Genomic DNA, 20,301 nt, shown 5'->3' on the forward strand with positions numbered 1-20,301 from the left:
CCCCCAATGGCCATGAGTTGGCTTCGGCCACCAGCTGCAACTGGGATGGTCCGGCCATCTCTTAATTTTTTATAATTTTGTTTTATAATTATTTTTTAAAAATATATAATATTTTATTATTTTTTTAATTAATGAGACATATACCCTATTTATGACCTCTAACCATTAACTAGATATTCTCCAACCCAAAATAGATTGAAGAGGATCCTATTCTCCCTATTACGTATTAGGTTAAGGAGTTTGTATGCGAGTTTAATTCTTTTAATCGTTTTCTATTTAAAGCCAAGGTTAAAAAATAAAATGCATGTAAATAATTATTAATCATAAATTATGTGCTTGGAAAAGGTAGTAGGTTTTCTCCGAACGTAAAATCTATCAAAAGGTGGGTTACAAAATCTATCACAAAAGCATGCTGCGTTGCTGCGTTGCTGCGTCTATGTGCTTTTATATATATATATAGATGGTCCATGCCAAATATGCTAGAATTCCCCTGCGTACACCAGCCTCTATATATAATAATATGCATGCTAGGATTCCCATGCGTAGACCAGGCCATGAGGCAAGTTTGGGCTAGTCTATTAAGGAAATAAATAAATCTTACAAGAAAACATAATAATAAAAGGAGAATAATAATATTTTAACGTAAAGAAAAAGGAAATAAATTATTAAAGAAAATATTGATAAATTTAATTTAAAAAATATAAAATATTCTAACAAGCAGGTTGCATTCGAGTTCATGAAGAAATGTGGAAAAGACGTGGGCATCATGACGAGGTCTACAATACGTCTTGATGAGCTTGTTGAGAAGGCTTCATGAGGGAGATCTAATGACCCAACTCTTATGTAGTTGACCACGGGGTCACTAGTTCGAATCTTTCATCTTCCTCTTGCGTAGAGATTTCAAAAAAGACATAGTAATAATAATAATAAAAAAAAGATTTGAATTTGTATTACTTCGTATTTATGGTAGTGTATTCTACCGCCGGGAAAAAGAATAAATTCATTTGGAGAATTACGTGGAACATTAATACTGAATATAAGAACCAAATTTGATATTAGAGTAACTAGGCAATCACTTCATCCTTCAAGCAAGGTCTGTATTTGACTTGTGTAGCACTTGTTCTACCATCATATTCAATGTCACAGCACTCTCTTCCTCCGGCCTGTTCAACAAAACAAATTGCAGTTGTCAACAAACAAAACAACCTTAAAAAAAAACCCTTGAAGAGTGGTTAATGAAATGAGAGCATGCACTCACCTCCAGGCGTGTTGTTGCTGGTGAAAGCACCTAAATTTTGGTGATTGCATCGGCTGAATGATTACCAGTGGATGAACAATTTGGTAAACCCCGAGGCGATTTTCTAATATATGTAGTTATAACTTGTTCATCATGATCACTTTGTGTAAGCTCTATAGAATCAAAGAAAAACACATGAGGAGCTTGACAGGGATTGTTGGAGAGCCGTCGGGTGTCGAACATGTAGAGGGGTGGCTTTGCCCTTCTCCTCCATTTTGTAAATGTCTCAAGGGGTCTGCATAAAATGCTCCGAGGGATTATGTTTTTGTAGATATAAGCAGAGTAGCCCCATGAGACAGAGAAAGACCAGTTGGTTGGCCTGTGGTAGCATATGGTTTGCTGAAGAAGACGGGATTGGTCCGCTTTTGCCGCCTTCATGAGGTGGTTTACGGCTTCCGAACGATTCATGGAGGGAAAGATTGGGTCAATAGCGTCAATGTGGTGGAGGGAGAGGAAAGGAGTCTGGGGCTGAGCTGATAGAAAACCTGATGAGTCATTTCGTAGATCAATCTGCATGCACTCACAATAATCAAATACAACATAGTAAAGCATATTAAGGTGCATCAAATCCTTTTCATAGTTACATTCTATGTTAATTACCTGGTGAAACCCTTTCTCAAGAGTAAAAAAAACTCCAAAATCAGACAAACATGAGAAGAGTGTATGATCACTACCATGGGAGCGAGGATATCTCAAAATACAAGCGTCTAACTTGGCTGCCAATGCTTCAACCAGAGGGTAACTCAGAGCATATCCAGCTCCACCAAAAGCCATATCAAACAAGAAATCATAGTTGGATTTAACAAACTCAGAATTCGACCCAATATAGTAGTACTTTGAATGGTTGTATTTTGCAAGAACCCCAATTAAATTATCAAGAAAAAATATTGTATCGTCATCTCCCATCACATACCACCTCACGTTTTTATCTCCCTCCCTAAACACTTCAATTATTGTTCGCACGATTCGAGCCGGAATCAGCCTCACCGTTTTTGGGAATGTTGGGATCTTCCTGACATCCTCACTGACACGAAAAGGAGGAAGATTTGAAGGCCATGGTTGGAACTCCAGCGTCGGATGTCCGTCGAGGAAAATATATCCTCGGGTTATGTTTGGTCGCCACCATGATTCAACGTATGGTTTTCTGGAATTCCATGTATTCAGGGCGCCGACAATTCCAAAAACAATGTGGCTGATGTTGGTCGGAGAGTTGGGAGTAGTAGTGGGACGACTGAAAGGTTGGTAATTGCTGGGAGGGTTTAAGGAGAAGATGCAGAACAAAAAGAGGAGCAGCCCTGAAATAGGTACCGACTTGTATAGGGTTCCATGAGATGAAGGGCTGTGATTTTTTTGAATTTTGCTCCCTTTTGAAGAAATTAAAGAACCCATTGTCAATGGTACTGGAAAGCTGTTCAACCCAAAAGGATGGGAGATGGATCATCTTCATTTCATTTGAGATGGATGAGAGCCATTTAGGCAAATTAGGTTGTTATGATTCTTACTTAAGCTTGCATGCAGATTAATGAATATTTGTGACAAATAATTGGGTAAAAAAGGAAAGAAGTAACACAATAAATAATTTAGGGTTTAGGGCTTAGGGCAGGGCTAAAGCTCCCAATTTAATAACATACTCAATTAATGAATATTAATAAGGATTTTTTTCACACAAAAATATTTAAATGCCTAATTATAGTCAATATTGTTTTATTGAAGGCTCCTAATTATGGTAATGAAGTAATTAAAAAGGAAAGAGCATTAAATCTCCAGCATTAATAAGGCTTAATAAATTGATAGCATTAGATATGAGAATCAAATAATATTAACGACATTCTTAAATAAAACCCATTCTCCAACTTTTAACGTTCTATTGTTGGGGAAAAAAATTAAATGCTAAGAAGATGAAAAGTTTTCAAAATATTCTATTCAATTTTACAAACTCCTCTCTCAATAAGTTTCCATTTTGTTTTTCTCTATTTCTCTATTCAAATCTTATTCAAAATAGAAAGGTTAGTTTACCATGTATATATATATATAGTTCTTAATAGTAAAAATATTTGATGAAATCAAATAAAAAAAGTTAATGATTGATTGAGTTTTCGGTAAACTAACCTTTCAAAATATATATATATAAAAGAATTCCCATTTTAGTTTGAACCTTGGACTTGTGTAGCATAATATCGGATCAATCTGGTTTATTTTTCTTAATTTGAAAGCAAGAGATTAAATGCATAACAAGATGAGCTTGGAAGGTTGGGTTTATAATGGCCACAATGGCTGAATCATCGATGAGGGCAACAAATTCTCAATTTCTCATTCTAATTTGTAGAACTAGCAAGAGATCATAGATTAGCAATATTAATAACACCAGTCAACATTAATTAACAAGATTAAAGACAATCAGTGATATTACATTCACCACAAATCACACTTCTATTTAATCATTCACACCAAAATGAGTAGTTTTGAAAACTATCAAAAGGTTGCAAAGCATTCTGTTCTTCTACCAGAAAATTAATATTTCCTTTTATTGGAGACTCCCACAATCAAAACACCTCAGTAGCATTTGTTTATTGCCTGGAAAGAGCTTGAGCGTGCTACCAAACTTAAAAACTGGCAAAGCCCTTTTCCTTCAAGCATTCAACGGTTTCCTTAAGGCTCACCTCAAAAGGAGTGAATTCAATACCCAAGCTTTTTGCCTTTTCTTTGGACACTTGAAATGTTGGCACAAACGGCTTATCATCTGCACACCTATCAAGGTTATTTGGAAAAGGAAAAAATATTTTATGTCAAAACCAACGGAGCCTTAAGTATACCATAGATCTTTAAAAACATAATGCTAGTAAACAAATAGGATCATATTCCATCCCTTTTAACTATTTTGGTTACCGGATTAGTTTTATTTGCCAACGATTGATAGTTTAAGGGGATTGAGTGTGACAAGTGGTCGATAGTGAGGGCAATGTACAATTGCAGCGATACTGCTGATGGAAAGTATTACTCAAATATTATATCTTAAAATTAGAGAGAAATAAAAGCTTACTTCTGTGGAAGTTGTAAAGAGGGATAAAGCTCACTTAAAGTCCTCACAACTTCAGAACAGTGTGCAACTCTCCCGACCGTACAATATCTTCCACTAGCTGAAGGGATTTCATATGCTTGAATATGTGCTTTGGCAACATCTCTGACATCAACCCATCCAAATGTTAGATTAGGAAACACCTGTGCTCCTGCATCAAATAAAGAAGAAAAGAGATATGAAATACAGAGCAAGAAAAGATACAATTTCTGGGAATGGAGATTTTAGTGTATAATATTACAATAAGTACCTTAAACAAGTAGGGATCATATCATTATTTCAGAACAACAAACCACAGACAAGACGTACACAAATACACACGTACACATATGGTAGTATTTGTGTAAAGGCCCAAAGGGACATAAAAGGATAGCATCAAGCTGCTTGGTTAACATCCTGACTCAATAGAAAGAGAAACATGATGATTGATACTGTTCAACCTTCCCTAAATGAGTTAGCAAATACACCTCTCATTACCCTTGGAAACTTTCTCTTGTTAAAAAGTTTTTAGTCAAAGATCAACTTATTGAGATGAATCATAAATTGAGAATTACAATCAGTACTGTGAAGAACAAATACCATTTATTAAGTTCAAAATTGCAGCCGCACTTGTATTTAGTGCCGGCTGTAAGAGAGGACCAATCACCATTGCTGGGTTAATTGCAACCATGTCAATACCCTTCTCTTTGGCAAACTTCCAGGCAGTGTCTTCAGCCAATGTCTTTGAAAGCACATACCATTGCTGGGAAAAAAAAAAAAAAATTTAGCATTAGCACCCAGAAACTTAAATATTCAGCTGAATATATGATAGTCATTAGTAGCATGGTTCCCTGTTTTATAAGTGATCATAGAAGGGCATTGACTTTAACAAAGCACTGATGGCAGAGCATGACAGAGACCGCACTGGTGCAGCATGCTCCCTCCCTAAAATAATCTATTGCTTCCAAGAAGAGAAGAAATTAACCAGATGCTTTTAGTTAAAGCTGCATCATGATGACAGATGCAGGATCTCTTAAATTATACAGCACTAGTCATAATCACTCAGAAGAACATGAAAATCTTAAGTATGATGTTGCTGTAAACCATTAAAGGGGGCCAAGTTATCACCATATTTATTTTCAAAAAAAGCATGAAGACTAATAGCTCTACATACCTGTTCTTTCTTAGCAAATTCCGGATCAGAAAACCAAGTCTCATCAACAACCACATCAGGGGTTTGAGGTCTTTCATTGAATGAAACTGCAGCTACAGAAGATGTCAAAACTACCCGCTTCACAGATGGAGACTTTGCACACGAATTAAGAACATTAAGTGTTCCCTTTACTGCAGGTTCAAGTAGCAATGACTACCATTAGCTAAGACAAGAAAATTATTTGCTTGTTTATAAACAAAATTTAGTACAATTTGATAAGATCACATTCAAAAAATACTTGATTATATTAACATCATTGTTCTTTAGTGGGGCCAGGATCCGCATTCTTAACTAGGAAACACAATTCCAGGCAGCATTTTGATAGAAAGACATTCTCCACTATCATGGTATCTTTAACAAATTCATTGTTCAAATCACCTCTTTCAATTTCATCAATAAATGCTAATGGAATAATCAAAGAAGAGTAAAATGGAATATACCTGTGGGTCCTTAACATCAATAAAGAAGGGAGATGCAGTATGAAATACACATTCACAGCCCTCAATAGCAGAATCGAAGGCACCTTCTTCCAGTAGATTTGCTTTGAAGAGGTGAAGTCTCTCCTTAGCTCCATCAAGTACGAGTAAGTGGTTTGTTTTTTTGGGATCATCTGCGGGAGATAGAAATGAAGTTAGATTATAATATCACACTAATAGCCATGGTAAGGAAATACTTTCCAATGGCTCATTCAAGCAGAAAATCAGAAACAAAAGGAAGAGTCTGTTAACAATGAAAAAAAAAATGCCAACATTGTTATTCCTCTAATCTATGACATTGCAAGATCAAAGTTCAAGGGTAGCTTTCATACTATTTTAATTAATATACTTCTTAGTTCTTACTCATGAGTATATTGACAAACACATTTGTTAAAGTTTTCAAAATTAAAAACACACTTTTCTCTAGATGGTTCACTTTTCAAAACACAAAACTCTTAATAAAAAATAAAAAAAAAGCACACAATACTTTTCAAAAAAAAAAAAAAACACATAACACATGATTTAAAAACCTTTTCACATTTATTATAGGAATATTTTGAGAAAATGGGTCCTTATTTTAGTAGGAGTAGAAGCCGACTTATTACTTAAAAAAATAAAAAATAGAAAGATGGCTGCATGGCCACTCCAACCGGTCATAAGTGGCCGTGCTACAACCCCTTCTTCTCCTTTAAGTGGTTGAGCAGCCACTTCTCTAGTTTTTCTTTTTATAAATAAAAGGAAAAAATATAAAAAAAGGCCCCCAACTGACAATGTTTGAAGTTGGCTCCACAATGTTAAAAATGTACTAAATTAGCCCAACAAAATACCAACATGCGTCGAAGTGGCCACTCAGTTAGTCAGCCCCGTCAGTTTGGATGGAAAATCCATCACGTGGATTTTTTTTAAAAAAAAATTGTTTGTGAAACATTTAATAACTTCGACCTTTCAAGAAAAAAAAATTAGTAGCCCATATATACTCCAAAAAGCAAACCCTCTCCCACAAGCAAAAATAAAAAATAAAAAAACCAGACCCAATATCCCAGTGTCCTGAATAGTGAATACCTCAATTCAGCTATCAAAAGATTCAATGAAAATGAAAAATAAACGATTAAAAGGCAGAACCGGGAAATGGGAATTGCTTATAATTTGCAGGCAGGAACTTCAACGACAAGAATCCAAAAGCTCACCGAGAAAAAAGGATTAAATTACACTTAAAGAGACAGAGACAGAGAATACTGACTTGGGTCGCGAACAGAGGCCCTGACAGTGTAACCGCGCTGGAGAAGAAACTTGACGATCCATGAAGCTATGAAGCCGGACGCACCGGTGACGCACACGATCTTTCCTGCTCCACTGCTCATCTTCTTCTTCTTTTTCTTCTTTTTCTTCTTCTTCGGATTCTGTTTCCGTTTTGCAAATTTGCCTTTCACTTGCTTCCACTTAATGACTTAAATAGTAAAGCCTTTCTAGAAGACATGAGACGCAAAAGAAAAAGATGCATTGTATTTTGAATTAATGGCCCCCTTTTGACCAGTTTTCAAAGGTTGGTAAATCAAAATTAAAGAAAACAATATTTTCATTTGGACAGAATGGTTCGGAGAAAGGATAAGAATTTGGCACAGCCTAATTGCTGGAAAATCCTTATCCGAAGAAAAGTCCTGATTCCTGATTGTGATTGCTGATCACGGATTTAAACAAGTCAGCATAACCAATTAAGTTCCGCCATTACTCCCAAAGGATAGAGTAATTCAAAAAGGATTGCTTGCATCTACTTGTGATTTTAATAATGATCAATTGTAAATCCAAATAGTCACATTATTTTTAGTATGATATAAATAGACCACATAAAATTACTCCAAAAGATTACGTATATCTCCCTATTATGTATTAGGTTAAGGCGTTTGTGTCCGAGTTTAATTCTTTTAATCGTTTTCTATTTAAAGCCAAAGGCTAAGAAATAAAATGCATGCAAATAATTATTAATCATAAATTGTGTGTTTGAAAAAGGTCGTAGGTTTTCTCCGAACCTAAAATCTATCAAATGGGGAGTTACAAAATCTATTACAAAAGCTTGCTGCGTCTATATATGTGCCTGAATAGCTTAATGCGCAAGTATTCAAAAACATCCCAAAACTCACATTTCAATCTACTAAATTCATGTAAATTGTAATGTCTGATTTCAAAGCCCAGCTACAGGACCACGATATATATATATATATATGGTCCATGCCAAATATGCTAGAATTCCCCTGCGTACACCAGCCTCTATATATATGCTAGGATTCCCAAGCGTAGACCAGCCCATGAGGCTTTGGGCTAGTGAAATAAATAAATCTTACAAGAAAACATAATAATAAAAGGAGAATAATAATATTTTAATATAAAGAAAAAAGGAAATAACTTATTAAAGAAAATATTGATAAATCTAGTTTAAAAAATATAAAATATTCTAACCAGCAGGTTGCATTTGAGTTCATGATGAAATATGGAATAGACGTGGGCATCGTGACAAGGTCTACAATAAGTCTTGATGACCTTGTTGAGAAGGCTTCAAGAGGGAGATCCAACAACCTAACTCTTATGAAGTTGATTACGAGATTACTAATTCGAATATCTTATCCCCTTCTTGCGTAGAAATCTCAAAAAAGACAAATTAAAAAAAAAAATAGATTTGAATTTGTGTATTACTTCGTATTTATGGTAGTGTATTCTACCCCCGGGAAAAAGAATAAATTCATTTGGAGAATTATGTGGAACATTAATACTGAATACACGAACCAGATTTGATATTAGAGTAACTAGGCAATCACTTCATCCTTCAAGCAAGGCCTGTATTTGACTTGTGTAGCACTGGTTCTACCATCATATTCAATGTCACAGCACTCTATTCCTTCGGCCTGTTCAACAAAACAAACTGCAGTTGTCAACGAACAAAACAACCTTAAAAAAACCTTGAAGAGTGTTTAATGAAATGAGAGCATGCACTCACCTCCAAGCGTGTTGTTGCTGGTGAAAGCACCTGAATTTTGGTGATTGCATCCGCTGAATGATTACCAGTGGATGAACAATTTGGTAAACCCCGAGGCAATTTTCTAATATATGTAGTTACAACTTGTTCATCATGATCACCTTGTGTAAGCTCTATAGAATCAAAGAAAAACACATGAGGAGCTTGACAGGGATCGCTGGAGAGCCGTCGGGTGTCGAACATGTAGAGGGGTGGCTTTGCCCTTCTCCTCCATTTTGTAAATGTCTCAAGGGGTCTGCATAAAATGCTCCGAGGGATTATGTTTTCGTAGATATAAGCAGAGTAGCCCCATGAGACAGAGAAAGACCAGTTGGTTGGCCTGTGGTAGCATATGGTTTGTTGAAGAAGACGGGATTGGTCCGCTTTCGCCGCCTTCATGAGGTGGTTTACGGCTTCCGAACGGTTCATGGAGGGGAAGATTGGGTCAATGGCGTCAATGTGGTGGAGAGAGAGGAAAGGAGTCTGGGCCTGAGCTGATAGAAAACCTGATGAGTCATTTCGTAGATCAATCTGCATGCACTCAGAATCATCAAATACAACATGGTAAAGCATATTAAGGTGCATCAAATCCTTTTCATAGCTACATTCTATGTTAATTACCTGATGAAACCCTTTCTCAAGAGTCAAAGGAACTCCAAAATCAGACAAACATGAGAAGAGTGTATGATCACTGCCATGGGAGCGAGGATATCTCAAAATACAAGCGTCTAACTTGGCTGCCAATGCTTCAACCAGAGGGTAGCTCAAAGCATATCCAGCTCCACCAAAAGCCATATCAAACGAGAAATCATAGTTGGATTTAACAAACTCAGAATTCGACCCAATATAGTAGTACTTTGAATGGTTGTATTTTGCAAGAACCCCAATTAAATTATCAACAAAAAATATTGTATCGTCATCTCCCATCACATACCACCTCACGTTTTTATCTCCCTCCCTAAACGCTTCAATTATTGTTCGCACGATTCGAGCCGGAATCAGCCTCACCGTTTTGGGGAATGTTGGGATGTTCCTGACATCCTCGCTGACATGAAAAGGAGGAAGATTTGAAGGCCATGGTTGGAACTCCGGCGTCGGCTGTCCGTCAAGGAAAAGATATCCTCGGGTTATGTTTGGTCGCCACCATGATTCAACGTATGGTTTTCTGGAGTTCCATGTATTCAGGGCGCCGACAATTCCAAAAACAATGTGGCTGATGTTGGTCGAAGAGCTGGGAGTAGTAGTGGGACGACTGAAAGGTTGGTAATTGCTGGGAGGGTTTAAGGAGAAGATGCAAAACAAAAAAAGGAGCAGCCCTGAAATAGGTACCGACTTGTGTAGGGTTCCATGAGATGAAGGGCTGTGATTTTTTTGAATTTTGCTCGCTTTTGAAGAAATTGAAGAAGCCATTGTCAATGGTACTGGAAAGCTGTTGAACTCAAAAAGATGGGAGATGGATCCTCTCCATTTCATTTGAGATGGAGGGGAGCCATTTAGGCAAATTAGGTTGTTATGATTCTTACTTAAGCTTGCATGCAGATTAATGAATATTTGTGACAAATAATTGGGTAAAAAAGGAAAGAAATAACACAATAAATAATTTAGGGTTTAGGGCTTAGGGCAGGGCTAATGCTCCCAATTTAATAACATACTCAATTAATGAATATTAATAAGGATTTTTTTCACACAAAAATATTTAAATGCCTAATTATAGTCAATATTGTTTTATTGAAGGCTCCTAATTACGGTAATTAAGTAATTAAAAAGGAAAGAGCATTAAATCTCCAGCATTAATAAGGCTTAATAAATTGATAGCATTAGATAGGAGAATCAAATAATATTAACGACATTCTTAAATAAAACCCATTCTCCAACTTTAAACGTTCTATTGTTGGGAAAAAAAATAAAAATAAAAATGCTAAGAAGATGAAAAGTTTTCAAAATATTCTATTCAATTTTACAAACTCCTCTCTTAATAAGTTTCCATTTTGTTTTTCTCTATTTCTCTATTCAAATCTTATTCAAAATAGAAAGGTTAGTTTACCAAAAACTCAATCAATCATTAACTTTTTTTATTTGATTTCATGAAATATTTTTACTATATATATATATATATATATATATTCCCATTTTAGTTTGAACCTTGGACTTGTGTAGCATAATATCGGATCAATCTGGTTTATTTTTCTTAATTTGAAAGCAAGAGATTAAATGCATAACAAGATGAGCTTGGAAGGTTGGGTTGATAATGGCCACAATGGCTGAATCATCGATGAGGGCAACCAATTCTCATTCTAATTTGTAGAACTAGCAAGAGATCATAGATTAGCAATATTAATAACACCAGTCGACATTAAGTAACAAGATTAAAGATAATCGGTGATATTACATTCACCACAAATCACACTTCTATTAATCATTCACACCAAAATGAGTAGTTTTGAAAACTATCAAAAGGTTGCAAAGCATTCTGTTTTTCTACCAGAAAATTAATATTTCCTCTTATTGGAGACTCCCACAATCAAAACACCTCAGTAGCATTTGTTTATTGCCTGGCAAGAGCTTCAGGGTGCTACCAAACTTAAAAACTGACAAAGCCCTTTTCCTTCAAGCTTTCAACAGTTTCCTTGATGCTCACCTCAAAAGGGGTGAATTCAATACCCAAACTTTTTGCCCTTTCTTTGGACACCTGATATGTTGGCATAAACGGCTTATCATCCGCACACCTGTCAAGGTTATTTGGAAAAACAAAAAAACGTTTTACGTCAAAACAAACGGAACCTCAAATATACCATGAATCTTTAAAAACATAATGGTAGTAAACACATGGGATCATATTCCATCCCTTTTTACTATTTTGGTTAACGGAAGGGCTTTTCGCCAACAATTGGTAGTTGTAGGGGGTTGAGTGTGACAAGTGGTAGATTGTGAGAGCAATGTACAAATGAATAGTAGTTTTTTTTTTTTTATAAGTAAATGAGTAGTCGTTGAGGAGGGCTAAAGGTAATTAACCCATAACCAAAAGAAAAAAGTATATAGCCAGTCCCATGTTACATCACCAAACCATGTCATATAAAGAGGAATGTGTAATTGGAGCAATCCTGCTAATGGAAAGTATTATCTAAATATTATATCTTGAAATTAGAGGGAAATAAACACTTACTTCTCTGGAAGTTGTAAAGAGGGATAAAGCTCACGTAAAGTCTTCACAACTTCAGAATAGTGTGCAACTCTCCCAACCATACAATATCTTCCACTAGCTGAAGGAATTTCATATGCTTGAATATGCGCTTTGGCAACATCTTTGACATCAACCCATCCAAATGTTAGATTGGGAAACACCTGTGCTCCTGCATCAAATAAAGAAGAGAGATATGAAATAAAAAGCAAGAAAAGATGCATAATTTCTGGGAATGGAGATTTAGTGTATCATATTACAATAAGTACCTTAAACAAGTAGGGATCATATCATTATTTCAGAATAAAGTACCACAGACAAGACACACAAATACACACGCACACATACAGTAGTATTTGTGCAAAGGCCCAAAGAGACATAAAGGGCTACCATCAAGCTGCTTGGTTAACATCCTGATTTAGCAGAAAGAGAAACATGATGATTTATACTGTTCAACCTTCCCTAAATGAGTTATCAAATACAGCTCTTATTACCCTTGGAAATTTTCTCTTGTTAAGAGGTTGTTAGTCAAAAGATCTACTTATAGAGATGAATCATAAATTAGGATTTACATCAGTACAGTAAAGAACAAATACCATTTATTACTTTTAAAATCACATCAGCACTTGTATTTAGTGTCGGCTGTAAGAGAGGACCAATCACCATTGATGGGTTAATTGCAACCAAGTCAATACCCTTCTCTTTTGCAAACTTCCAGGCAGCCTCTTCAGCCAATGTCTTTGAAACCACATACCATTGCTGGGAAAAATAAATTCAACATTAGCACCCAGAAACATAAATGAACTGCTGAATATGATAGTCATTAGTAGCATGGTTCCCTGTTTTATAAGTGATCATAGAAGGGCATTGACTTTAACAAAGCACTAATGGCTGAGCATGACAAACAGTGACTGGTGCAGAATGCTCCCTCACTAAAATAATCTGTTGCTTCCATGAAGAGAATAAATTAACCACATGTTTTGAGTTAAAGCTGCATCATGATGACAGATGCAGGATCTCTTAAACTACACAACACTGGTCATAATCACTTGAAAGAACATGAAAATCTTCAGTATGATGTTGCAGTAAACCATTAAAGGGGTCAAGCTATCCAATTACTGATGTGGGAGCAGGAACAAATGGAACATAACTTAAGATTCAGATTAATTTTAGGGAGTGAACTCAAGCATGTGTAGAAACGAAATACTCGCATACTTGATTGCATAAGTATGTCTATATTATTTACTTCTATAGACCAGTGTTCCAAGTTTTCTTACAAAATTGTTCAATAAAAGATCGGTTCTCCAAATACTACGAGGTCATGAGCAGAAGCAAGACTTAATCTTAATAGATCCAGTCCCTAAGGATACCACTTAAAAGGAAACCATTTGGCTTCAACCACAAATTCTCTTTTAACTCACTAATTCCCTCCAACCAGGATCCACTCTTAACTATCAAGCACTGCATTCCAATTCAGTAACATCCAAAGCAATGTCCCCTCCCCTCCCTCTGCCCCCTCTCTTCCTCCTTTTCTCTCCTTCCCTTTTTCCCCTGAACTAAGAAGGGCATATACGAGTCATATAAAGGAAATGATCTGCAGATTAATACATGGCAAGTACCAATAGCATAACAAGCTACCATTTCTTGCTCTTCCACTCTTCCCAAATTTCATCCCCTTTCCTTTATTATTCAGTTCAATACCTCCCATTAATTTATAAATAAAATATTTAAGAACCCGTGCATTTTTGGATTTTGTGTTTTAGACCTTAGTTTTCAATTTGGCTAATTCAATACCTAAGGTTACAAGGATTTTAAATCTAAGACCTCCAGCCATTTTTTTTTTTCAAATAAATACCAAAAATGATATTAAAATATTATTATGCCATTCAATTAAAAAAAAAAAAAAAAGGTGGGGGTGGCTCGTGACCAGGCCACCTTTGTTCCCTCTATTGGGGTGGTTGCCTCTACATGCAGGGACGGAGGGAGGGGGGTTGTGATATAGGCCATGCCACAATAGCCCTACATACCTGTCCTTGCTTACAAAATTCTGGATCAGAAAACCAAGTCTCATCAACAACCACATCAGGAGTTCGAGGTCTTCCATTGTATGCAACTGCAGCTATAGAAGATGTCAAAACTACCCGCTTAACAGATGGAGCTTTTGCACACGAATTAAGGACATTAAGTGTTCCCTTCACTGCAGGATCAAGTAGCTCGGCCTGAACGGTTAGGGAAAAGTTAAGCCATAATCATTAGGGGGGGAAAAAAGCAGCAATGACTACCATTAGAAAAGGAAAGAAAGTCATTTGCTTGTTTATAAACAAAATTTAGTATAATTTTATAGTATCACATTCAAAAAATGCTTGACTATATTAACATCATTGTTCTTTAGTAGGAAATTGGCGTTCTTAACTAGGAAACAAAATCCCAGGCAACATTTTGATAGTGCTTATTGAATGAAACAAGAACAGCAAGCCGAGAGAAATAGCAAGACTATTGACATTATAAAAGTAGAAATGTGAAACAAGCAGTTACATGAGCTATGCTTCATATGGTTAAGACAGGCAGTTACACAAGCTATGTTTCACATGACTGTGACTAGTATTACATTACTTAAACTTTTCTCCATTCTAATCTGTAGCTGGACATCCATGTAGTTCATGGGACTAGAGGGTCTTAAGGCATAGGAGTCTGTTCTTTCCAGTCCAATTCATTATTTACATCTTTATACAGTTTTTGCACAAAGAAGAAACAAACGTATTTGGCACTGCAATCCTATCCTACAGAACTTCGTTCACCCATCTCCAATGTGATCACAAAATCACCATATTTATGATTGCTACAGGAACCATGTCTATGATCTATCAAAAGTACATCCTTTGCTATTTAAAGTGATTCATGAATTATGCCTCCACCTCTCAAAAGTTCTGGTTTGGGCTATATTCCGACTTTGGTACATTTCTCTAGCAAAAGACCTAAAGGCAGCATTGACAACATGAACTGGTGGTAAAAGAAGGGGGGGAAAACATGTTAAAAAAACTCATAGACTGGAAGTTTTGAAGGGGGAACATCACATTTTGAAAGCCTACTAAATATTTCCGACCCATTGCCCTTATCCATGTGTCTTTGAAAGAGTAATTAGAGGCTCAAGTAAAACTATTATACATACGAAGTATATTCTGTCAGACAGCACAAATCTTAGAAAGAAATTAGAATATGTTATAGCACAACATGCCTTATATACACCTTGTAGTAGAGCAATTAAGAAAAACTTAAAAAAACACTTCATAAGAAATGGTGACATAACAACTTTAATGCAATAATAGTTGAGATAAAGAACTAAAAAAGCAAATGGCTTGAGTTTTTTTAAAAATAAAAAAATAAAAAATCGATCTTGAAGTAGTTTTAGTAATTTGTTAACTTGGCTACTTTTGTATTGGCAATGGTACAAAAAGCAACTTCCGAAACAAAGAATGGTGCAGTAAATCATCTCTGAGACCCCTATTACCTGCTTCTCATCTAGATGAATAGACAAAAGGTCAATCAGTACACTCATTACATGGATCGAGACACTCGATCCCCTATTTATGAAGAAAGACATTCTAAAAGACACTATCATAACAAACTCGTTGTTCAAATCACCTCTTTCGGAACAAAGGTGTACAGAAAATGTCAAAGTCTTAGTCAATTTCATCAATAACCGCTAATTCAAACCCTTATAATTTAATATTCAAAGAAGAGTTAAACAGGATATACCTGTGGGTCCTTAACATCATGATAGAAGGGAGATGCAGTATGAAAAACACATTCACATCCCTCAATAGCAGAATTAAAGGAACCTTCTTCCAGTAGATTTGCTTTGAAGAGGTGAAGTCTCTCCTTAGCTCCATCAAGTATGCGTAAATGGTTTGTTTTTTTTGGATCATCTGCGTGAGACGGAAATAAACTTGATTAATATATCATACTAATAGCCATGGCAGGTCAACTATACAGTTGACCTAAGGAAAGAGGGTACTACTTTCCAGTGACTCTCTTACGCAGAAAATCAGAATGAAAAGGGAGAGTCTGTAAACGATGAAAAAAATGCCAATAAACAGGACTGAATAACATTGCTATTCCTCTAATCTATGACACTGCCGCAGTCAAGAAGTTGCAGCCTTCCAAATAGAAACTCCCTAATCCATTGCATGCCATGAAGTTACAAAGAATCTCACATATATTTGCATTTTTGTTACTAAGAATTTTAGAGTAACGAAACCAAAAATGACACTATACCACCTCAATTACCAAGTTATTGCCACCGCCATCACCATTACCGATGTGACTCTAATTTCTTAACTTTTAAATATACCCATCCAAACAATGGACATTGGAATTGATGATTGAAATTTTCATCAATTTAGATTCCATCACTTTGAAAATTCTAAGAACTTTTCAAATTCTTCATCCAAACACAACCTAGAGGAATTAAACTCACGCATCTGCAAGAAACAAAGAGAATGACAATGACTCAATTTGATGCACCCCTTCAAAGTCCAAACTCAGATCTGCATGTAATTTACACAGGGTGACATTATTCAGTGACTGTAGTCTCCGTTGATTGAATCAAAATGGTGTCAGTTTATCTCCTATAGCAAAATCATTCACTGATTGGGCCTTCTTTTGTTCACAAATACTTGTCCATTCATTTCGATGGAGACTAATTCCTCTAGTTGGGTTTCCATACAATACTTGGTCCAATTTCTTCTCATTCTTTTTATTTGTTATAGATTATTTAGCCAATGTCAAGATGAAGAAACATATATGATAAATTGGATTAACTGCAGAGTTCAAATCCATTTCCACTCCCGACATTGATTAACACGTAACGGATACACAAAATCTGATTGCAAACTGAGATCAAGAACTTATATAATCACTAAAAAATCTAATAAATTTGACCTCCCAAGAAAACAATTAGTAGCCCATATTCTTCAAAAAGCAATTCCATCGGCTCCCAACACCCAACTCTCACACAAGCGAAAAAAAAAAAAAAAAACCAAACCCAATAACCCAGTGTCCTAAATACCCTAAATTATTGTCTCGAATTGCCCTTATAGCTATCAAAAAGTTCAAAGAACATGAAAAACAAATGATAAAAAGCCACAACCAGGAAATGGGAATTGCTTATAATTTGCACGCAGGAACTTCAACGACAAGAATCCAAAAGCTCACCGAGAAACAAAGAATCAGAACCCATAAAAACATTAACACTAGACAAAGACTCCACGATTAAATTACACTTATAGAGACAGAGACAGAGATTACTGACTTGGGTCGCGAACAGAGGCCCTGACAGTGTAACCGCCCTGGAGAAGAAACTTGACGAGCCATGAAGCTATGTAGCCGGACGCACCGGTGACGCACACGATCTTCCCTGCTCCACTGCTCATTTTCTTCTCTATCCGATCTTCTTCTTCGGATTCTGTTTACGTTTTGGAATTGGCTTTTGCTTGCTTTCATTAATTTTATAGTAACGCATGGAGATTGGATATAGTAAAACAACCCAACGGAATTAATAAAATAGAATTTTCCCCTTTCACTTTCAGGAGTTTTTCAATTTGAACCCTAAAGTTTAAAAATTTGTAATATATTTCATAATATTTCAATTTAAATTTTTTGTTACTAATTCCCGTTAAATTGGACAAAAATTAAAAAATAAAAAGCTTGAGAGTAATTGCATAATTTTATAGATTTCTGTCCAATTTGACGAAAATTAGTAACGAAATTTTTAAATTGAAAATTTTTGAAATATTAAGGGGTACATTGCTAATTTTTAAACTTTGAGATTCAAATTGAAAAATCACATAAACTTCATGGGTAAAGTCAATTTTTCTCAATAAAATATATTTTTGAGGATTTTCTGTTTAGCTTCTAAAATATTGTTTAATTTATTATATTATATAAGAAATAAGGACCCATGTTCTCTATAATTCTATTGTTTTACTCGTTTAACTAATAACTACCGTATCTATCTCACTTTAATTTTATTTTATTGATGTCAACCTTTTCTTTTCTTTTTTTTTTTTCTTTTTTTTTTTTTTAGGTTCTTTTAACAAGGGATCATCCAAATAGGTTGGAGCCTTGGAATGTAATTTTTAGCTTGTCTTTTAATATATGTCTATTTAGTTTCTATAACCGTTTTGTGCAGTTTTTTTAGAAGATCGGGTTACTTGTTTGACCTATTTTCTATCATTTGTCTGTATTTTTGAACTATTTTAATTCGTTTTAAGCTTGTTGTTGGAAAGCTTACTAATTTTTCGGTTTTAGGATTTTTCACTTTTTCTTCTTTTTAGATTAAGAGTGTAAATAATCATTCCGAATAAGCCTTCTTCTTATTGACACTCGTGCCCCTATATGGTGGAGGCGAGAAAATAGAGGGGAAGGGGGAAAAAGAAAGGGGGCGGGGACGCCGGGGAGGAGGGAGTTGTAACTCCCTCCCCTCATTTTGCTATGCTCTCTGTGTGCTGTTATCTTCATTCACATGTGAGATACTAATAGCAAGACAAAGGAAAATTAGCTTCTTTTTTTCAAAAAAAAAAATTTGTGGACAAGTGAATATCATTGGTAAAATAAAGAAAAATACAAAGGAGGCGAAGAGGACCCTAACAACGACTTCAGTACAAACATGATAATATGTGAGAATTAGTCAAATAAGTAGTCCAGACTTAATAATTTTGACATAGTCTAAGAAAGAGGCCGCTGGGCCACCATCAACAACATTTTTTGAGATAAACCAATGAATGAATTGTCTTGAGAGATTTTTTTTTTTTTTTTTTTTTTTTTTTTAACATGTCCGCATAAAAGGAGAATTCAAACTAGTAACCTCGCTTCATTAGACGTGGTCCCAGTCAATTGAACTATCTCTTATAGACATTGAAAAACATATTATTTGAGACTGCAAGAGAGATTGAATCCGACGACATGGAGTATAACCCCAATCCCATAAACAGACAAAGGCAATTAACCTAAGCTCTCGAATGCACAATACAAGATTTATAAACTTATAGTAAATTCAGAGCAATGACAATAAAATTTGATGTAATTCAAAAGAGTTTTATTTTAACTAAACTATTAATCGACAACACTTAATCATTGTCAAAGAAAAACTTTTATTAACTACTCTATTTGCCGCTTGGCTCTTATTAGACCCATCTCACCTATTCATTATTCCGACCTTAACTCAGTAAGCGAATAAATAAACATGTGCTTTCATAGTAAAATCTTATTCTTCTTTGGAAACTCTTAAAATAAGATAACTCTGATTTTTTTTTTTTCAATAATCATGAAAAAATTCTTCTTCTGAAATTTTATATAGTTTTCATCTTTGATCATAAATATAAAAAGTTTTAATTTCTAAAATAATTCTCATTACTCTGTCTCTCTTCGGTGAGAATCAAATGTACAATGAGGTGGGACTTTCTATGTGATTGTACGACTTAGGGGTGAAAAAGTGAGTTTCAAATTTCTTTTAAATATATATTTTTAAAACAGTAATCCGTTAACCATTTAAATAATCGATAATCAGCGGTTAACCGCTTAGGCGGTTGGAAACTCTGTGTTGATGGGGGGAGTACTCTGTGCTAATCAGCAGTTAACTGCCTAGTAGTTAGTGGAAGTTTCACTAACCATTAAGGCGGTTACGGTTAGCAGTTTTAGCCAATAACCATTAACCGTAACCGTATTTTCACTTCTACTGTCCATCATGGCCATTAAATGAAATGGAGTCCTGCTAGCAGGACATATATTAAAAAATAATAACAAAAAAAAATTGTAATTTTTTTTTGTTAGTTAAATTTTTATGAGTTAATATTTAATTTTTAATGCATCAAAACTAAAATTTAGGGCTGAAAGGTTAATTCTTTAGAGATTGTATCACCCAAAAAAGATTTGATTATCCTAAATTTAGTGTTAATACCTCAAATTTAAATTTTTTTTTAATATTTATTTTCTTCAATTTTGACTGACGCTCGGATGACCTCATACCGCTGAAAATCTCTACTCAATGAAATGAGTGGGTGAGTTTGAACACGTAC

At 35.2% G+C, this 20,301-nt stretch overlaps 3 protein-coding genes and 1 pseudogene across 3 annotated transcripts; all 4 read right to left on the reverse strand.

Moving 5' to 3' along the window:
• Nucleotides 1–1,028: 1,028 nt before the first annotated feature.
• On the reverse strand, nucleotides 1,029–2,686 carry LOC132163837 (uncharacterized; annotated as a pseudogene).
• Nucleotides 2,687–3,650: 964 nt separating this feature from the next.
• On the reverse strand, nucleotides 3,651–7,543 carry LOC132164785 (phenylacetaldehyde reductase-like). Its single transcript, XM_059575342.1, has 6 exons — nucleotides 7,282–7,543; nucleotides 6,006–6,175; nucleotides 5,527–5,718; nucleotides 4,953–5,115; nucleotides 4,338–4,524; nucleotides 3,651–4,045 (listed from the first exon to the last, which is right to left on the reverse strand). Exons 1-6 carry the CDS (start codon nucleotides 7,400–7,402, stop codon nucleotides 3,901–3,903), a joined length of 978 nt encoding a protein of 325 aa, XP_059431325.1. The 5' UTR covers nucleotides 7,403–7,543; the 3' UTR covers nucleotides 3,651–3,900.
• Nucleotides 7,544–8,831: 1,288 nt separating this feature from the next.
• On the reverse strand, nucleotides 8,832–10,458 carry LOC132163838 (uncharacterized). Its single transcript, XM_059574220.1, has 3 exons — nucleotides 9,670–10,458; nucleotides 9,031–9,579; nucleotides 8,832–8,938 (listed from the first exon to the last, which is right to left on the reverse strand). Exons 1-3 carry the CDS (start codon nucleotides 10,456–10,458, stop codon nucleotides 8,840–8,842), a joined length of 1,437 nt encoding a protein of 478 aa, XP_059430203.1. The 3' UTR covers nucleotides 8,832–8,839.
• A 956-nt stretch (nucleotides 10,459–11,414) lies between these two features.
• LOC132164784 (phenylacetaldehyde reductase-like) lies at nucleotides 11,415–17,722 on the reverse strand. The gene is made up of 6 exons (XM_059575341.1): nucleotides 17,538–17,722; nucleotides 15,983–16,152; nucleotides 14,254–14,445; nucleotides 12,823–12,985; nucleotides 12,212–12,398; nucleotides 11,415–11,774 (listed from the first exon to the last, which is right to left on the reverse strand). Exons 1-6 carry the CDS (start codon nucleotides 17,656–17,658, stop codon nucleotides 11,630–11,632), a joined length of 978 nt encoding a protein of 325 aa, XP_059431324.1. The 5' UTR covers nucleotides 17,659–17,722; the 3' UTR covers nucleotides 11,415–11,629.
• Between the last annotated feature and the right edge of the window lie 2,579 nt (nucleotides 17,723–20,301).

This window comes from Corylus avellana, chromosome ca10, assembly GCF_901000735.1.
Source record: "Corylus avellana chromosome ca10, CavTom2PMs-1.0".
In the NCBI taxonomy this organism is placed as follows: domain Eukaryota; kingdom Viridiplantae; phylum Streptophyta; class Magnoliopsida; order Fagales; family Betulaceae; genus Corylus; species Corylus avellana.